The sequence below is a fragment of the Schistocerca nitens genome, chromosome 7, assembly GCF_023898315.1.
Source record: "Schistocerca nitens isolate TAMUIC-IGC-003100 chromosome 7, iqSchNite1.1, whole genome shotgun sequence".
Classification (NCBI taxonomy): domain Eukaryota; kingdom Metazoa; phylum Arthropoda; class Insecta; order Orthoptera; family Acrididae; genus Schistocerca; species Schistocerca nitens.
In genome coordinates, this window is record NC_064620.1 from 633367760 (window position 1) to 633385145 (window position 17386).

Below are 17386 nucleotides of genomic sequence, written 5' to 3' on the forward strand. Positions count from 1 at the left end.
TATAGCATGGTCTCCACTACTGTAATATGCGAAGGTATGTGCTACTGAATGTCTATGTTAACCTTCCTTACCCATTACATCACCAGGAATTTATGAACATTAGACCAACTTTTTCCAAAATTATAGACCACCTGGCCCTAACGTGGTACTACAGAATTTATCTTCTAGGCTGTAATTCGCATGATCGTGGAGGTGGAGCAGAGCACACAACTTGCGTATATGGTAGACCATGTTGGTGTCTTAGCACAACCTTGAACTTCTCACGTGCACAGTAGCTCTCAACATGCTCGCTGCCACAGTTCTTGCTCTGTTGAACTGTTTGATTGCAGTGAGTATCCGTGACAAGCTGCGCCTCTCGCTATCACCTCATTTACCTTATTGCAATTGTAGTGGTTCGTATTTCGTCGTTAGCCGCATAGTGACCAGCGTGAGAGTTACAACAGTTGGGTGGAACCACTCACCGAATCCAGTCACCTTGATGGAGGGGTACGAGCGCTGTCAGCGAAATCAAACATGCCTATGGTGGGGGGACTCATCACAATTGAACCTGTAGGATACTTCCAGAAACGTTAATGTGCAGTCATATTATTTGTACCGTACAATCACATTTTCAACACTCCAGAAACGCTTGGACGTCAATATCAGCCGTTAGAACACAAAAATGTGCATTTACGTTGTAAATGAAATGTAGAATCAAATATGTCGGTCTTAATTGCAAAAACATCATCTACCACGAATGGGAAATGACTGTTAGATGAACCCATATGTATTTTTTGGCATAGAATCCGAATATGCAAGAAAAAATTGGGTTCCCATTTGAAAATACAAAGTTGATCCCACCCACACAGGAGGGGTGGTTAGGAGGTAGCCAGCTGAAGGGGAGATTAGATTAGATTAGATTAGTTTTTTGTTCCGTAGATCTGTGCTGAGGAGATCCTCGTGGATGTGGAACATGTCAATTTATTTTATTTTTTTTAAGCTGAAATAACCATACTAATAGTATGAATATATACAATACATCATTTGTTTCTAATAAAAAATTCGTCAATGGAGTAGAAGGAGTTGGCCACTAGTAAGTCTTTCAGGCTCCTTTTAAACTGATCTTTATTTGTAACTAAATTTTTTATTAATCAAAATATCCACGGGTGTACTGCCGGTCTACAGTGTCCAACGGACACAATATTTCGGCGAACATACATGTCGCCATCATCAGGTATTTTGATTATCAAATACGCCGGGAGAAACTCAAGAATCATAAATTTTTTATGTTTACTGGCAAATTATTGAAGATGAGTGTTCCTGAGTAGTGGACCCCTTTTTGAACTAAAGTAAGTGCTTCTAAGTCCTTGTGCAGATCATTTTTGTTCCTGGTATTGTATGTATGAACTGAGCTGTTTGTTGGAAAAAGATATATATTATTTAGGACAAATTTCATTAATGAGTAAATATACTGAGAGGCAGTAGTTAGTATACCCAGTTCTTTGAAGAGGTTTCTACAGGACGTCCGTGAATTCACTCCACAAATAATACGTATTACACGCTTTTGGACTCTGAAAACTTTTGTTTGACTTGAGGAGTTACCCCAAAATATTATACCATATGACATTATGGAATGAAAGTAGGCAAAGTATGCAAGCTTTTTCATTTTTATGTCGCCTATGTCTGCTAACACTCGAATTGCAAATACAGATTTGTTAAGGGGTTTCTGCAGTTCTGTGGTGTGCTCTTCCCAACTGAATTTATTATCAAGTTGTAATCCCAGGAATTTAAGACTGTCAACCTCTTCTATCTGCTCTTCTTCGTATTTTATGCATATGCTGGGTGGAAACCTCTTACAGGTTCTGAATTGCATGTAGTGAGTCTTTTCAAAGTTTAACGTCAGTGAGTTGGCTTTAAACCATTTATTAATATCCATGAAAATATCATTATCAGATCTTTCTAGAACTACACTCGACATACTATTTATTGCAATACTTGTGTCATCTGCAAACAAAACGAACTCTGCTTCTGGCAGTGTAACTGATGAGAGATCATTAATGTACACAAGAAAAAGAAATGGCCCTAAGATGGATCCTTGTGGGGCACCACATGTAATTTCTTCCCATTCTGATGATGACTGATGATTTAATTTACTAGTCCCTTGCAGTGACACCCTTTGTTTCCTGTTAGTGAGGTATGACTTGAACCATTTTGCACCACTGCCCGTGACACCATAGAATTCTAATTTACTTAAAAGGATGTTGTGGTTCACACAATCAAATGCCTTTGACAAATCACAGAAAATACCTGCTGCTTGTAATTTGTTATTTAATGAATTAAGTACATTTTCACTGTAGGTGTAAATAGCCTTCTCGATATCAGAACCCTTCAGAAATCCAAACTGTGTTCTTGATAATATGTTATTTGTGGTCAGATGGTTGAGCAGCTGCCTGTACATTACTTTTTCTAAAATTTTTGAGAATGCTGGCAAAAGTGAAATAGGTCTGTAGTTTGATGGTATCTCTTTATCCCCTTTCTTGAATAGAGGCTTAACATCTGCATATTTTAGGAAGTCAGCCGTTGTTACAAAAATCTCGAAAAGTTCTTGACCGATTTCCTTCAAGTTTTTACATCTTATCGTTATAAATGTTTGGACAGACACAGGCTATATATATATATATATCTTGTGACATGCATTAAGCTTGTGAATATTCATGTGAGCCACCAATGCCCAATTGCTCAAGAACATTTCCCTATGGTATATATAAATATATATACACACACACACACACATTCATACATATATATATATATATATATATAATGTATATATCATAGAGGTGGCTTACATGAATACTCACAAGCTTAATGCGTGTCACAGGATTTATTTGCCACATGCCACAACACTGGGCAACAGTAGCGCAAACATGGTCCTTTCTTGTGTATGAGTAGTTCAGTTCTCACCACAGTGTTGGCACCTCATAGCTTCGCACACTTTGGTTCTCCTTGAACACTATTTTTATGGTCTGCTCTGGAGTGGTACCCTGTATGTAGAAAAGCAGCGTGTGTGTCGCCACCTCGCTCATTCCCTCCAGTAGTTTTTCATGTTGGAAAGCTGCCCTTTCACGACGTCTGTTGGCATAGATCTTACAGTGTATACCGCAATCGTTCATTATTGGAGGTCCTGCAACAAACCTTGCACTCATCCTTGACGTAGAGGACGATTATCAGTGGTCTGTGCTCAGATTGACTGGGATTTAATATGCATTGTGGAATGTTTTGTTGTTTCATTCTGTTCTGAACCTTTGCACTCAATCAGTCATGAATAAATCTTTACGCTGACGATTCTATCTGGAAGTGTCGACCTCTTTCTCCATGCTCTAAGGAATTTCTTGAAAAATTTGTTAGATTGATTTGCTCAATTTTTGCTCATAACACATAATTTTATACGCATGTGCGTTTCCTTTAAATATAAAGTTTTTACAGTTACATTGTTTTAGTTTATATTATTTCTTATTACATTATAAGTCAGGATAAATTTAAGTTATAAGGACATTTTTGGATAAGCCAGTGCTTGACTCACTTTTTAAAAGTATCCACTGTCAATATCTTAACTTCATTTGATAACAAGTTATTAAAAAGAGCTTCTTTGACATAGGGGCTTTTCGCTGTTAAAGTTAATCTTCTGTTAACCATATGAAAGATTTTTCTATACTTTGCTTCATAGTTGTGAATATCGATGTTTCTTTTTGTGATCTTAGTATCTTCTTTCTCTAGCATTGTAGTTTATAGTATATACATGGCAGAAACTGGGATTATTGTGTCTAATGGACAGGGGTTTGCAAGGAGTTCCTGGTTTTACTTTTGCTATCGTCCGAAAGGCTCTCTTCTGTAGTATGAAAACAGTTTTCATATTAGTTTGGCATGTCCCACCCCACAGTACTGTTCTACAAGACAAGAATTGGTACTCTAATCCATAATATACAGTACTTAGGGTTTTAGAATTAAGATATGGTGATAATCTTCTTAATACATGTAGACTGGGTGTTATTATTTACAGATATAATCAGCTTGCTGCTTCCATGAAAGCCGATCATCTATGCATAAACCCAAGACTTTACAATATGTACAGGTTTTTGGTAGAATTTCATCAATGACAATATTTTATCTGTTTGGATCACTTGGCTTAAAGTAAATAATATAACTGTTTTCTATGTTTTCTTTTAGGTTGTCTCTTTCAAAGTGATCTCTTTCCTTTTCAGTAAAATTTTGTATCCCTTCAACTATATTGAGCTCACTGTCTGCATAGTAGACACCAGATGTATCGTCTGTGTACATAGTGATCGATTGCTTATTGTCAAGAGAACTTGAGAAATCATTTAAATAGCATATGAATAGGACTGGATCTGAAACGGAGCTCTGAGGGACAGCAAAATGTTTATTTCTTACTCTTGACCTTCTCCTCTCCAGTATTTCTCCATTAGACTATATAACTTCGTGCACTGCTGTCTACCCTTTAAATATGTTTCTAGCAATTGCATGAGTTTTCTAGTGACACCATTCTTAGAAATTTTTGATAAGAGTGCTTTTCGATGTTCTCCATCAAAAGCACTTGCAGGTCCATGAACATTCCTGCTGCTTGGGATTTTTCATTTATTTTTCATTTCTTTTAAACGTGAGTTTCTTGTATGACTGGCCCATACAAAAAGTTGTCAAAATTTTCTATACGGAACATTTTTTATAAAACATTTCCCAAAATTGTGTTATACACAGCCCTGCAGCCAGGCGACTAGCGCGAGTTTTGGTGTTCTCGTAAAGATAAGTCATTTTAGATTATAAAACATATAGATTAGTACTGAATACGTGGTAAATAAGTGTATTAGTGTGCCGTTTAAGTCTACCATTAAAGGTTTCATTTTTCTTTACGTAATATAGCAGAAAACACGAAAAGACCGTACAGTCGTATTTTCTGTTTACGTTCTGCTGAAGCAAATCTATAGAATTTCGTTTAGTTGTTCCTTGCTCTCTCCAGCAATTTAACTTAGCGTACCTCTTCATTATTTAACTAGCATTTCCGGAAAGTAGCGTAAAGTTTAAGTTGTTGTTTCAGAAACTTTGCACTTTTGTTTTTGTTTACACATAGTTGTGTAAACAGTTGCGTATAGGCCAAATTTGTGTAACCATATTTTCGTGTTTATCTGTAATTTAACTGACTTATTCTTAATAAACTATTACGTTTATCATGAGTGAAAAGTGCTTGACTTGCCGTAGAATTGTTAGGTCGAGGCTTTGGTGTGATGGGTGCTGTAGTTTTTTCCATGTGGGTGACTGTAGTGGCGTGGGAATAGGGGAAGTAAATGAGACTCATCAGTGGTTTTGTAGGATTTGTAGTAGAGATAGGAAGATACTAGAACAGGAGGGGAAAATTGCCGCCCTTCAGGCTGAGTTAGACAAGGCCAGGGGAGATCTTGACAGGTTAAGGAGGGAGAAGGGTAAAGAGAGGTGGGAAGTGGCAACAGGCAACAGGAGGAACAGGCCTAGAACTTTGTCTGACAGCTTTATGGTGAATGTGGAAAATAGATTTGACCTGTTGCTTCAGTTAGAAGCTGGTGAGCCTCAAGCAGTTGCAGGTGTAGACAGGGCACAACAAACTTTCAGCAGCAAATTGAAAAGTAAGAATGTAGGGAAATCAGTAAAGAGAAAGAAAGTGTTGTTGTTAGGTAGTTCCCATGGAAGAGGTGTTGGCCAACTTTTGCAGGATGAACTAGGATCAGAATACCAGGTCAACAATTTTTTTAAACCTAGTGCTGGTCTGGAGCAGGTGACAGAGGATTTAGGATCACTTTGCAAAGATTTCACTAAGGAAGACACCGTGGTTATAGTGGGTGGGGCAGGTAACAGTATTGACAGAGATCCTAGGTACAGTATAGAGTGTGACCTGGCGAAGATTGCATCAGCATCGAAGCATACTAGTGTTGAGTTTGTATCTGTTCTTGGGCGCCATGACCGACCTCATTTGAACTCTTCTGTCAAGAGAGTTAATTTGGAGCTGGAACGGCTGCTCATGTTGGGTGCGGGGTCACACATTGGTGTGGTTCCTGTTGATTCTCTCAGTAGGTGGGATTATACCAGGCATGGCCTTCACCTCAACAGGAAGGGGAAGGGTAAATTGGCTGGGGAAATAGCAGGAAAGTTAAAGGGGGGAGGCACTGTCATGAGTGGTAAAATACCAGTGGTTATAGGATTCAGAAAAGACCCTTTTTTAGGGTAGGGAGGACAGAAAGAAAGCAAATTTTAAGAGAGGTTAGAACTGAGACAAATCTTCAGTTTGAGAAAGAAATCATAAAACATAATTCCAGCTTATTACATCAGCATAAACAGCCATTGGTTAAGAATTTTCAACTGTCAGCAGATATTTTAACTCCACCCAATTTTAACTCAGTCAATGAGAAATGTCAGCTATCTTTATTGCATCAAAATATTCGAGGACTGAGAAATAAAATTAATGAATTAACTATCTGCATAGATGAATTAGAGTCTTCAAACCCAGCTGACATAATCTGCCTCTCTGAACATCATGTGACCACTGGTATAGAACTTTTAAGTGTTACAGAGTTTAGGTTAGCATCTCACTTTTGTAGATCAGAAATGGAGAAAGGAGGAGTTGCCACATTCATCAGGAACTGTCATATATTTAAGAACATAGACATTCATAAATTTTGCCTAGAACAGCATATGGAAGCATGTGCAACAGAATTAGAATTTCACAAAAAATCCTTCATAATATTAAGTGTATATCGAGCACCTGCAGGTAACTTTAATCTGTTTGTCAACCACCTTGAAGCTGTACTGGCCCATTTAACAACCAAAAACAAAGAAATAGTGGTTGCTGGTGATTTCAATGTAGATTTCCTTAAAGACTCTCCCAATAAGAACTTGTTTGAGTTAGTAACGCTATCATTCAACTTAATTCCCACAGTAAAGTTACGTACTAGGATAGCCACTTGCTCACAAACAGCCATTGATAATATCTTTATAGAAAAGTCCAATGAACAAAATTATATTACAAAACCAATAGTCAATGGCCTCTCAGACCATGACATGCAGTTCCTTCTGTTAAATGTTAATACTGAACAGGATATAAAATCTGTTAAATCTGAGCTCAAAAGGGTAATCAGTAAGCCAAAAATTGATTATTTTAGGACACTCCTCAGAGACATTCACTGGACTGATGTTTACAGCGTTCATGGCATGAATGAAAAATATAACATTTTTGCTAATAAAGTGCTTACCTTATTCGAACACTGCTTTCCCCCAAAACTTACCAAGGTTAGAGCAAAGTCTACAAAGAAGCCATGGATTACTCGAGGAATAGGGGTATCTTGTAAAACAAAAAGAAAACTGTATCTGTCACTCCGAAACATTTCCAATGTTGATGCTATAGCACATTATAAGAAATACTGCAAAATATTAAAGACTGTAATACGGATGTCAAAGCAAATATATTACAAGGAAAAGATAGTCATATCAGATAACAAAATAAAGACAATATGGGATATAGTGAAGGAGGAGACCGGTAGAACCAGCCATGAAGAGGAACAAATAGCATTAAGAGTAAATGATACATTGGTGACAGATGTGTATAGTGTTGCAGAACTTTTTAACAAACATTTTATAACTGTTACTGAAAAGATGGGGTTGTCAGGTTCGGTAGATGCTGCTATGGATTACCTTAGACCAGACATTTCAAGTAACTTCCTTAATATGAATTTGACCCTCAGTACCCCAACAGAAATAATGTCCATCATAAAATCTTTAAAATCAAAAACATCTAGTGGGTATGATGAAATATCAACAAAGTTAATTAAAGAATGTGATTCTGAGCTAAGTAACATATTAAGCTATCTGTGTAACCAGTCGTTTACTAGTGGAATATTTCCTGAATGGCTGAAATATGCTGAAGTTAAGCCACTGTTTAAGAACGGAGATAAAGAAATAGCATCAAATTTCCGTCCAATTTCACTGTTGCCAGCATTCTCAAAAATTTTCGAAAAAGTAATGTACAGTCGTCTTTACAACCATCTTATCTCAAATAACATACTGTCAAAGTCACAGTTTGGATTTCTAAAAGGTTCTGATATTGAGAAGGCTATCTACACTTACAGTGAAAATGTGCTTAATTCATTAGACAAAAAATTGCAGGCAACTGGTATATTTTGTGATCTGTCAAAGGCATTTGACTGTGTAAATCACAATATCCTTTTAAGTAAACTAGAATATTATAGTATAACAGGAAATGCTGCAAAATGGTTCAAATCTTATATCTCTGGCAGGAAACAAAGGGTGTTATTAGGAAAGAGACATGTATCAAGCTATCAGGCCTCATCCAACTGGGAACTAATTACATGTGGGGTCCCACAAGGTTCCATTTTGGGGCCCTTACTTTTTCTTGTGTATATCAATGACCTTTCATCAGTAACATTACCAGATGCCAAGTTTGTTTTGTTTGCCGATGATACAAACATTGCAATAAATAGCAAGTCAAATGTAGTCTTAGAAAGATCAGCCAATAAAATATTTGTGGACATTAATCACTGGTTCCTAGCCAATTCTTTGTCACTAAACTTTGAAAAAACACTCTACATGCAGTTCAGAACTTGTAAGGGGTGTCCCAAGAGTATATGTCTAACATACGATGACAGGAAGATAGAAGAAGTGGACAGTGTTCAATTCTTGGGATTACAGCTTGATAATAAATTCAACTGGGAGGAGCACACCACAGAACTTCTGAAGCGTCTTAACAAATCTCTGTTTGCAATGCGAATTTTGTCAGACATAGGGGATATAAAAATGAAAAAGCTGGCATACTATGCTTACTTTCATTCCATAACGTCATATGGGATTATTTTTTGGGGTAATTCATCAAGCCAAGCTAAAGTTTTCCGGGTACAAAAACGTGCAGTGAGAGTTATATGTGGTGTGAACTCAAGAACATCCTGCAGAAGCCTGTTTAGGGAACTAGGGATACTAACTACTGCTTCCCAATATATTTATTCCTTGATGAAATTTGTCATTAAAAATATATCACTTTTTCAAACCAACAGCTCAATTCATGGAATCAATACTAGAAATAAGAATAATCTTCACAAGGATTTAAAGTCACTTAGTCTTGTACAAAAAGGTGTGCATTATTCAGGAACACACATTTTCAATAACTTGCCAGCAGCCATAAAAAGCTTAACAACCAATGAAATTCAGTTTAAGAGAAGCCTAAAGGATTTATTGGTGGCCAACTCCTTCTACTCCATTGATGAATTTCTTAGTAAAACCAACTGATTTGTATATAAATACAACATAACTTCTGCACAATTTCAGTGCAGTAATGTGTTCATTGAAAATTTGTGTGTGTGTGTGTGTGTGTGTGTGTGTGTGTGTGTGTGTGTGTGTGTGTGTGTGTGTGTGTGTGTTCGTATAATCTAACTTCTGCACCATTTCAGTGCAGTAATTTGTTCATTGTAAATAAGTATTACAGTAGTTGTATTACCTTATAAATAAATAAAAAACTTTTTTATTTTAAATTCAGTGCATTAGTATTTGTAAAATGACTCTTAGTGTTCATTAAAAAATGACGATCATTCCACTTGGGACCTGTGGAATGGTACATTAGCTTATTTGTTTTAGTTGTAAATATTTGTCATGTATTGTTGTTTTTCTGACATGTTCCACATCCTGGAGGACCTCATAACTACGGATCAATTGGAATGTAAGTAAATCTAATCTAATCTAATCTAAAAGGTCTTTGAAAAAGTACGAAATTTGTTTACCTGCATAGTTATTATCGATATGTAGTAGAAGTTTCTCGATGATCTTTGAAAATGTAGGTATGAGGGAAGTCTGTGGTGGGAGCACGTGAAAGGGAAGATTGTATGTTGCGGTGGGATTGAAATTGAGAAATACACAAAATGTTGTTCGTTTGGAAATACGTTGGCCGTAAGGCTTTTGATTCTACTTACCATGTAACGGAATCGGCGAGTAAACAACAGTTTAGTACGCTTCTGAATAAGGTATAGGTTCCTGCGTTGCAGGACAAGTATTCATAAATCATTGGGATATCATATTGTTGGAAAATAATGTGCTATTGCGATTATTATACAACTATATGTATTAAATGTTCAAGCTTGTTGTACTTGCATTGGAGTTAGTGGTATTTACCTCCCTTTTTTTTCAGGTCGCCACACCGGCTCTTGGCGCAAACCAAAATGTTACGCAATTTAGGCACAAGTAAGTACTAGACATAAATTGCTTAAAGTCCAAAACCGTAAAAAAGATTCTAGTGAGATTATTATGTTTACTTGCTGCCCTTTGTCGTTACATTGCGTGATGCAATATATTATATTTTTACATGGCCGGTGTTAAATAAATTTGTTGGGCGTACTGGACAGAAACGATGTCATTGATGAGGCACATTGGCATGTTTTTCGTTCCAGGCACGTCTTATGAACATGCTTCAAGATAAGAATTTTTGCCGTGAAAACATTTTCTGGTCGAGTGTCGTGTATTGACGTTCTGTAACTTGCAAGTAGGCCTAATTGGAGTATGATGAAAATGTAATTCTCTGCATTACGTAAAAGTTTATCAGGCCAGAAAAGAGGACATTGGTTTATGTGAGTTTCTAATTGCTGCAGTTGCACAAATTTAGTGATTTGGCCTTCTCAGTAACTTTGACTTTGTTAGCGAAATATGACTGAAATGTTATATTTGATAATACAAGTCAGTGCATTTTGTACTCCATATCTCGTACCCTGAATTGTCTTAGGTATGAGAAAATGTTTGATGACGAGTTGTTAGTTCTTGTTCCATGTAACAGGGTTGTGGTGCGATTCACTACAATATTAAACCAATCTTTGATTGTATCCCTTGTGTGTAAATGTAGTTCACATCAATGATTTCGAGTTTCTACTGCCCAAACTGAAAGAGCAAATTCAGGTTTAATTGAAAGTCAAGCTTATGTTTGTAGTGCTGTTATGAAACACAGAAGTTTGTGTTTACATTGCAGATGTAGCTTGCACTCTGAAATGCTTCTTTATAGAAGTTTTGAAAGGGGAAAGGAAAGTATGAATATTTTTTTTTTTTTTCCTTGGGGACATATTGTGTTTGTAGCTGGAGTTCTGGGTTTTAAAGTGGAATGTGATAGCAAATTTTCTGATGCTCTGGTAGTACATTCCATCAGGGTTGTTATATCCACTTTTTGTGCATGAGAACTTTGCCACGCACTTTATTTACTGAAGTCTGATAATTTGTAATCATTGGAAAATATAATTCGATTTGTGTTACATGTGAAATGCAAGAATTAACCGTATAATGCAATATGGCGTCGTTAAAAAATTGGATTTTGCTCCTTGGTGCATGTAAGAGTTTGTTTTACTCACTTTCTTACTTTTATTTTCAGATCAGAAGGTGTGAAAGGTGCTGTTGTTGGTATAGATCTAGGCACCACGAACTCGTGTGTGGCAGTAATGGAAGGCAAACAGGCAAAAGTAATTGAAAATTCAGAAGGTGCAAGAACCACACCGTCAGTTGTGGCTTTCACTAAAGGTATTTCTGTTGACAGCAATTGAATATTCCTTCCTTTTGATGTGACTATCTTAAGAAAATCCTTTTTTTGTATTCGCACTCTAAGATTGACTTGTTGTATTTTGTAGTAGTTTATAGCTAAACTATATGCACAGTAATGTATTTCGGAAGAAACCTAAGCTAATGTTCTGTTCTCTCTGTGCATATGTGACATCATACCCATCATTGTCAAGTCAGTTTTGACATGTAGTTATCAGTCATTGCAACCAACCATAGTTTTGATTTTTTTATCTGAGTGTGGACTCTCGGAATTTTACCAAACAAGGTAATGGTTAAAATTCTTATCCAGCAGTCCAGATTTGGATTTTCAATTCTTTTGCTAAGGTCTATATTTCCTTTGAAAAGACAACAATATTGCCAATGTTGTTCCTTAATCTGAGTTTTGTGCTGTCTCTGATGTTGGCCTCACAATTTTAATCCTCCTTTCCTCTCAGAGTGATGGTAAAGCTCAAAGAGATAGTCTTTTTATCTGGGTAGGCATTTTGCTGAACATTTCTGTGTTGTGTGAAGTTGTGGTACTAGATATCTATGTCAAATTTTTTTGCAACAGTGTTAACACATCTTGTAATGTCGGTAATGTTCCACAGGTGAGTGAAGCCAGTGCAGTCTCGTCTTGCACTATTGCTTCGCCAAAGTTAATTCAAAGATTTTGTACTGTGGATTGCAGAGTCATCATTTTAGGAATTGCGTAGCTTGTCATGGGGAGATGTGTGTGAAACTTTAAAAAAAAGGCGGCAGTGTTGATTTCGTACTCAGTTTAAATTGTACGAAACTGCGATGAGGAAAAAATGGATTAGACACTTGTAAATTATAGAGCAGAACATTATTGTAGTGTCCTGCTGGGTTAAAGACTATACATTAGAAGCACTGCCTCTGAAACAGGATTATCTACAAATATTGTTTGTGGTTATTATGGTTTTGTGTGAGGTATGTAATAACAGGTATGTAATGTTATTGTGATGGGTAACAGTGTTGCTATACATTGTGAAAGTAAGGGCGTTGAAATAGATGAATTGCACATCACAACCTGCAAGTAAACGAAAGGACAAATTTTGAAAACCGAAATTGAACAGATATGGGTGTTTGGAGGTGTATAAAGGGTATCTCAGAAATGCTTTATAGTTAGTGTATTTGAAGAATGAGTAAGGTGAGTTAAATTACATTTAAGTACTTTATTGTAAGACATTCATCGTCATCAACACTGTAACCAAAATTGGTATCTTGTGCCATGAGTTGCACTCTTGTTATCTATTGCTTGCAACAGATGTTGAAAATTACCAAGTCTTCTGCCCCTGTCTCATTAATGTTACAATGTAGTGCTCATAGGTCTATGAATAACTGTCAACAGTCTGTGGAGTATGGTTTAGTGCTTTTTTCTGAATTCAGTAGTGTTCCAGAGATAAATACTCCGCTCTTTCACAGTTGTGACTGGTTCCAGTGAACTGTGAAGTCAATTACGAGGTGCATTAAAGTTCTAAGGCCTCCGATTTTTTTTCTCCGGACTGGAAAGAGATAGAAACATGCGCATTGTTTTAAAATGAGGCCGCGTTCATTGTCAATACGCCCCAGAGATGGCAGCACCGTACGGCAGATGGAATTTTACCGCCAGCGGCGAGAATGAGAACTGTTTTAAATGCTTAAAATGGCGACGTTTTCCTTACTTGAACAGCGTGCAATCATTCGTTTTCTGAATTTGCGTGGTGTGAAACCAATTGAAATTCATCAACAGTTGAAGGAGACATGTGGTGATGGAGTTATGGATGTGTCGAAAGTGCGTTCGTGGGTGCGACAGTTTAATGAAGGCAGAAAGTCGTGTGACAACAAACCGAAACAACCTCAGGCTCGCACAAGCCGGTCTGACGACATGATCGAGAAAGTGGAGAGAATTGTTTTGGGGATCGCTGAATGAATGTTGAACAGATCGCCTCCAGAGTTGGCATTTCTGTGGGTTCTGTGCACACAATCCTGCATGACGACCTGAAAATGCAAAAAGTGTCATCCAGGTGGGTGCCACGAATGCTGACGGATGACCACACGGCTGCTCGTGTGGCATGTTGCCAGGCAATGTTGACGCGCAACGACAGCATGAATGGGACTTTCTTTTCGTCGGTTGTGACAATGGATGAGACGTGGATGCCATTTTTCAATCCAGAAACAAAGCTCCAGTCAGCTCAATGGAAGCACACAGATTCACCGCCACCAAAAAACTTTCGGGTAACCGCCAGTGCTGAAAAAATGGTGTCCATGTTCTGGGACAGCGAGGGCGTAATCCTTACCCATTGCGTTCCAAAGGGCACTACGGTAACAGGTGCATCCTACGAAAATGTTTTGATGAACAAATTCCTTCCTGCACTGCAACAAAAATGTCCGAGAAGGGCTGCACGTGTGCTGTTTCACCAAGACAACGCACCCGCACATCGAGCTAACGCTACGCAACAGTTTTTACGTGATAACAACTTTGAAGTGGTTCCTCATGCTCCCTACTCACCTGACCTGGCTCCTAGTGACTTTTGGCTTTTTCCAACAATGAAAGACACTCTCCGGGGCCGCACATTCACCAGCCGTGCTGCTATTGCCTCAGCAATTTTCCTGTGGTCAAAACAGACTCCTAAAGAAGCCTTCGCCGCTGCCATGGCGTCAGCGTTGTGAAAAATGTGTACGTCTGCAGGGCGATGACGTCGAGAAGTAACGCCAGTTTCATCGATTTCGGGTGAGTAGTTAGTTAGAAAAAAAATAGGGGCCCTTAGAACTTGAATGCACCTCATAATAATGGTTCTCTGCACATGTATGTGCGGTCTTAGACGTAAAACCTGCCCAATGCAGAGACTTAAGTCACTCGTTAATGTAAAGCGGCCAATCAAACTGGCCGCCCTCAGTTGTGAGTCTGCTTATATGCATGATTTGGCAACATGGTAGAGTGCAGAAGTGTCTGGAGCAAATACAGTCTCCTTATTGAGCTGTTACAGTATTGTATTAGCTCGTAGTCTGGTACAGGATGATTAATCATTAACACAACCACCTGGCAAGGATTTCTTTCAGACATCTTTCTAAGGCTAGTGGGAATTTCCTGTGGCTCTGACCAAATGGCTATAAATTTACTGCCCACTTTCTTTTCGGTTGTATCATGGTTCCACGAAGTGGATACATTAATTAACAAGATAACTGTTACTGGAGTTCCTAAAAACCTAACATAATATGCTTGTCCCAACTGCGTAATCAACAAATAGGAATGTGGGGTGCGCTATTAGTGGTGGAAGCAGGTAAGTGACAGATATGTGCAAAAACATTTTGCAGCTTTTTTTCCAAATTAACTGAGAGAGAACTCGCTTTTGCTACCTTTCACCAGGAATATGTGATGGCACATAAGGCCAGCTTATCATTATAGGAAATCGTGTATTTCAAGATAGTTATCACTAACGTCATATGGCCTCCTCGTTTCTCCAGTTTAACACCCTGTGATTTGTCTCTAGGAGACATTAAATGAGAAAATGTGCAGATCAAATCGATGAACTAATATACATAAAGAAATTGCTACCATGTCACGGAAAGAACTGCAGAGTGTAATGTTTTTCCTAAGCAGGCGTTAGAAATTCATGAACAATGAAAATCAGCAGTCCAGATCTCCTTCCTTAATGTATGTGAGAAATTGGTTTTTGTTTTTAGGGCTTTATGTTGTGTACGTTAGAAATAATTTCCATGACAGACCACACTAGATTTACCTGCAGACCTCCTATCACCACCCACATGCCACAGAAAGTGATGGGTTTTATGAGTGATCCCCCTGTAGTATCACAAAATGTAAACCCGAAGTCACAAGTTTGATTCCTCTCATCTCCTTAGTTTTTAAACTGCATTTGTGCTGCCTGCCTGAAGTTATCGGTCTGAAACCTCAGAGATAGTTTGCATCACTTCCTAACTCATGTATAATAGCAAAAACTTTTGGAAAGAATTCAGCACAGTTTGTGGCTGCGTCAAGAACAAAACAGAATATACTCAAGTGTTTTTTCGCCCTACTGCGTCTACTGGCCATCTCAGGTCAAGTGCTGTCCAAATGACTGCAGCACTGTGAGTGTATTTATCGACTCTCATTTTCTTGTTTGAAGTTCTAGTATTTACCTTGCAGTTACATATTATAATTTGCATACTTGAAACTTATTAATGTTGTGTAAGCATTGTAAAATATTTGCAGCTGAAAAAAAGTTTCACATTTGTGACACTTGGTTTGCTTTGGCGTCAATAGAGATGTGAAGGCAGTGATGGTAGCTCTAAACGTCAGAAAAGGATTTTCTTATTTTACAAAGATTGTTCAGACATGAATGATTTTTGATATTCAGGAAGTCTCAATAACTGACCGACATGGGATGATGTGCAACCACTTAACTATCGTTGACATTTACATTCAGTGCACAAGGGTCAGAAGTCAGGTTTAGAAGTATTGCCTACTCTAATTCAAAGCAACGAAACTAAACAAGTCATCTTGTGGTGCAGTTCTTCTTGTTGTCTCCGTGCTTGCTAAGAAAATGGGATGAGAAGTTCTGCCTTATGCAAGACACCTTTTTTTCCTTTTGTTTCACCCATACATGTTTCAGCACTTTTGTGCTATCATCAGTGGGTTTTATTTTTATTTTTAACTTATATTATATTATTGTCCTCTTGTTTTGGTAGCTGTTATGCTACACAATATATACAACATGTCATAGTTTTAAAGTTGTGGTACGTTTTCTTGTTTTGTTGGAGAAGTAAATGGGCTTACTTCTTTGCCTGTGTTCGTGTGGTAATGCAGTTTTTCGATTACTCAAAACATAGGCAGAGTTTTCGCTGCCATTACGTGTTGTTAAAACTATGACATGTTGTATATACTGTATTGTGTAGCATAACAGCTACCAAAACAAGAGCACAATAATATAAGTTAAAAATAAAAATAAAACCCACTGATGATAGCACAAAAGTGCTGAAACATGTATGGGTGAAACAAAAGGAAAAAAAGGTGTCTTGCATAAGGCAGAACTTCTCATCCCATAAACAAGTCAATATAGCTGCATATTCCTTGAATGTCATCAGATCCCTCATTGAGCATTCCTTTGTAGTATTGTTGTTGGTGACAATTTATGGCTGCTATTTGTTGCCAGCACCTGAGACACGTTTTGGTTGCAGTGTACAAAAATACTATTTTTTATACCATTTGTTTTTTGATTTATTGATTTTTGAAGTTTCCAAAGTTCTGCAATCAATTTTTGTCACATTTTGGAACCTTAAAATGGCTATATCTCAAAAACTACTTGCGTGGCGGACCTGACATTTGTATCAATCTATTCAAAGCTTTACAAAAATATGCTATATTACTATATTCATAAAGTTGAATTTTCCAAGACCAAAATTTTTAAAATTGTAAGAATTTCAAAATTACAATTTTTTCTTTTGAAATAAATATATGTTTAATTCTACACTGTGTGTAAATGTGAGGATATTCCAGTGGAAACATGTTAAAATAAATTTTATTATATTGGCAAGTGCAGCATCCAACATGATGTCCATAGGACTGCACACTTATTACGAAGTTGTAATGGATATCTTACATGGCAAAAACTGTATAAGGTTGTGTGTGGGACACTGTGTCAATTGCTTTTTGGAAATCCAGAAATATGGAATCTGCTTGTTGTCCTTCATCCATAGCTCTCAGTATATCATATGAGAATAGGGTAAGATGAGTTAACATAAACAATGCTTTCTAAAACCATGCTGCTTTGTGGACATAAGCTTCTGTGTCTCAAAG

At 37.4% G+C, this 17386-nt stretch overlaps 1 protein-coding gene across 1 annotated transcript in view; it reads left to right on the plus strand.

The window, feature by feature from the left end:
• Positions 1-9855: 9855 nt before the first annotated feature.
• The window catches only part of LOC126194673 (heat shock 70 kDa protein cognate 5), a 96709-nt gene continuing 89178 nt past the window's right edge, over positions 9856-17386 (plus strand). Inside the window, exons 1-3 of the mRNA XM_049932872.1 lie at positions 9856-10043; positions 10208-10260; positions 11429-11574. Of these exons, the coding sequence (XP_049788829.1) occupies positions 9942-10043; positions 10208-10260; positions 11429-11574 (301 nt within the window). The 5' untranslated portion in view covers positions 9856-9941. The remainder of the gene's footprint in view (positions 10044-10207; positions 10261-11428; positions 11575-17386) is intronic.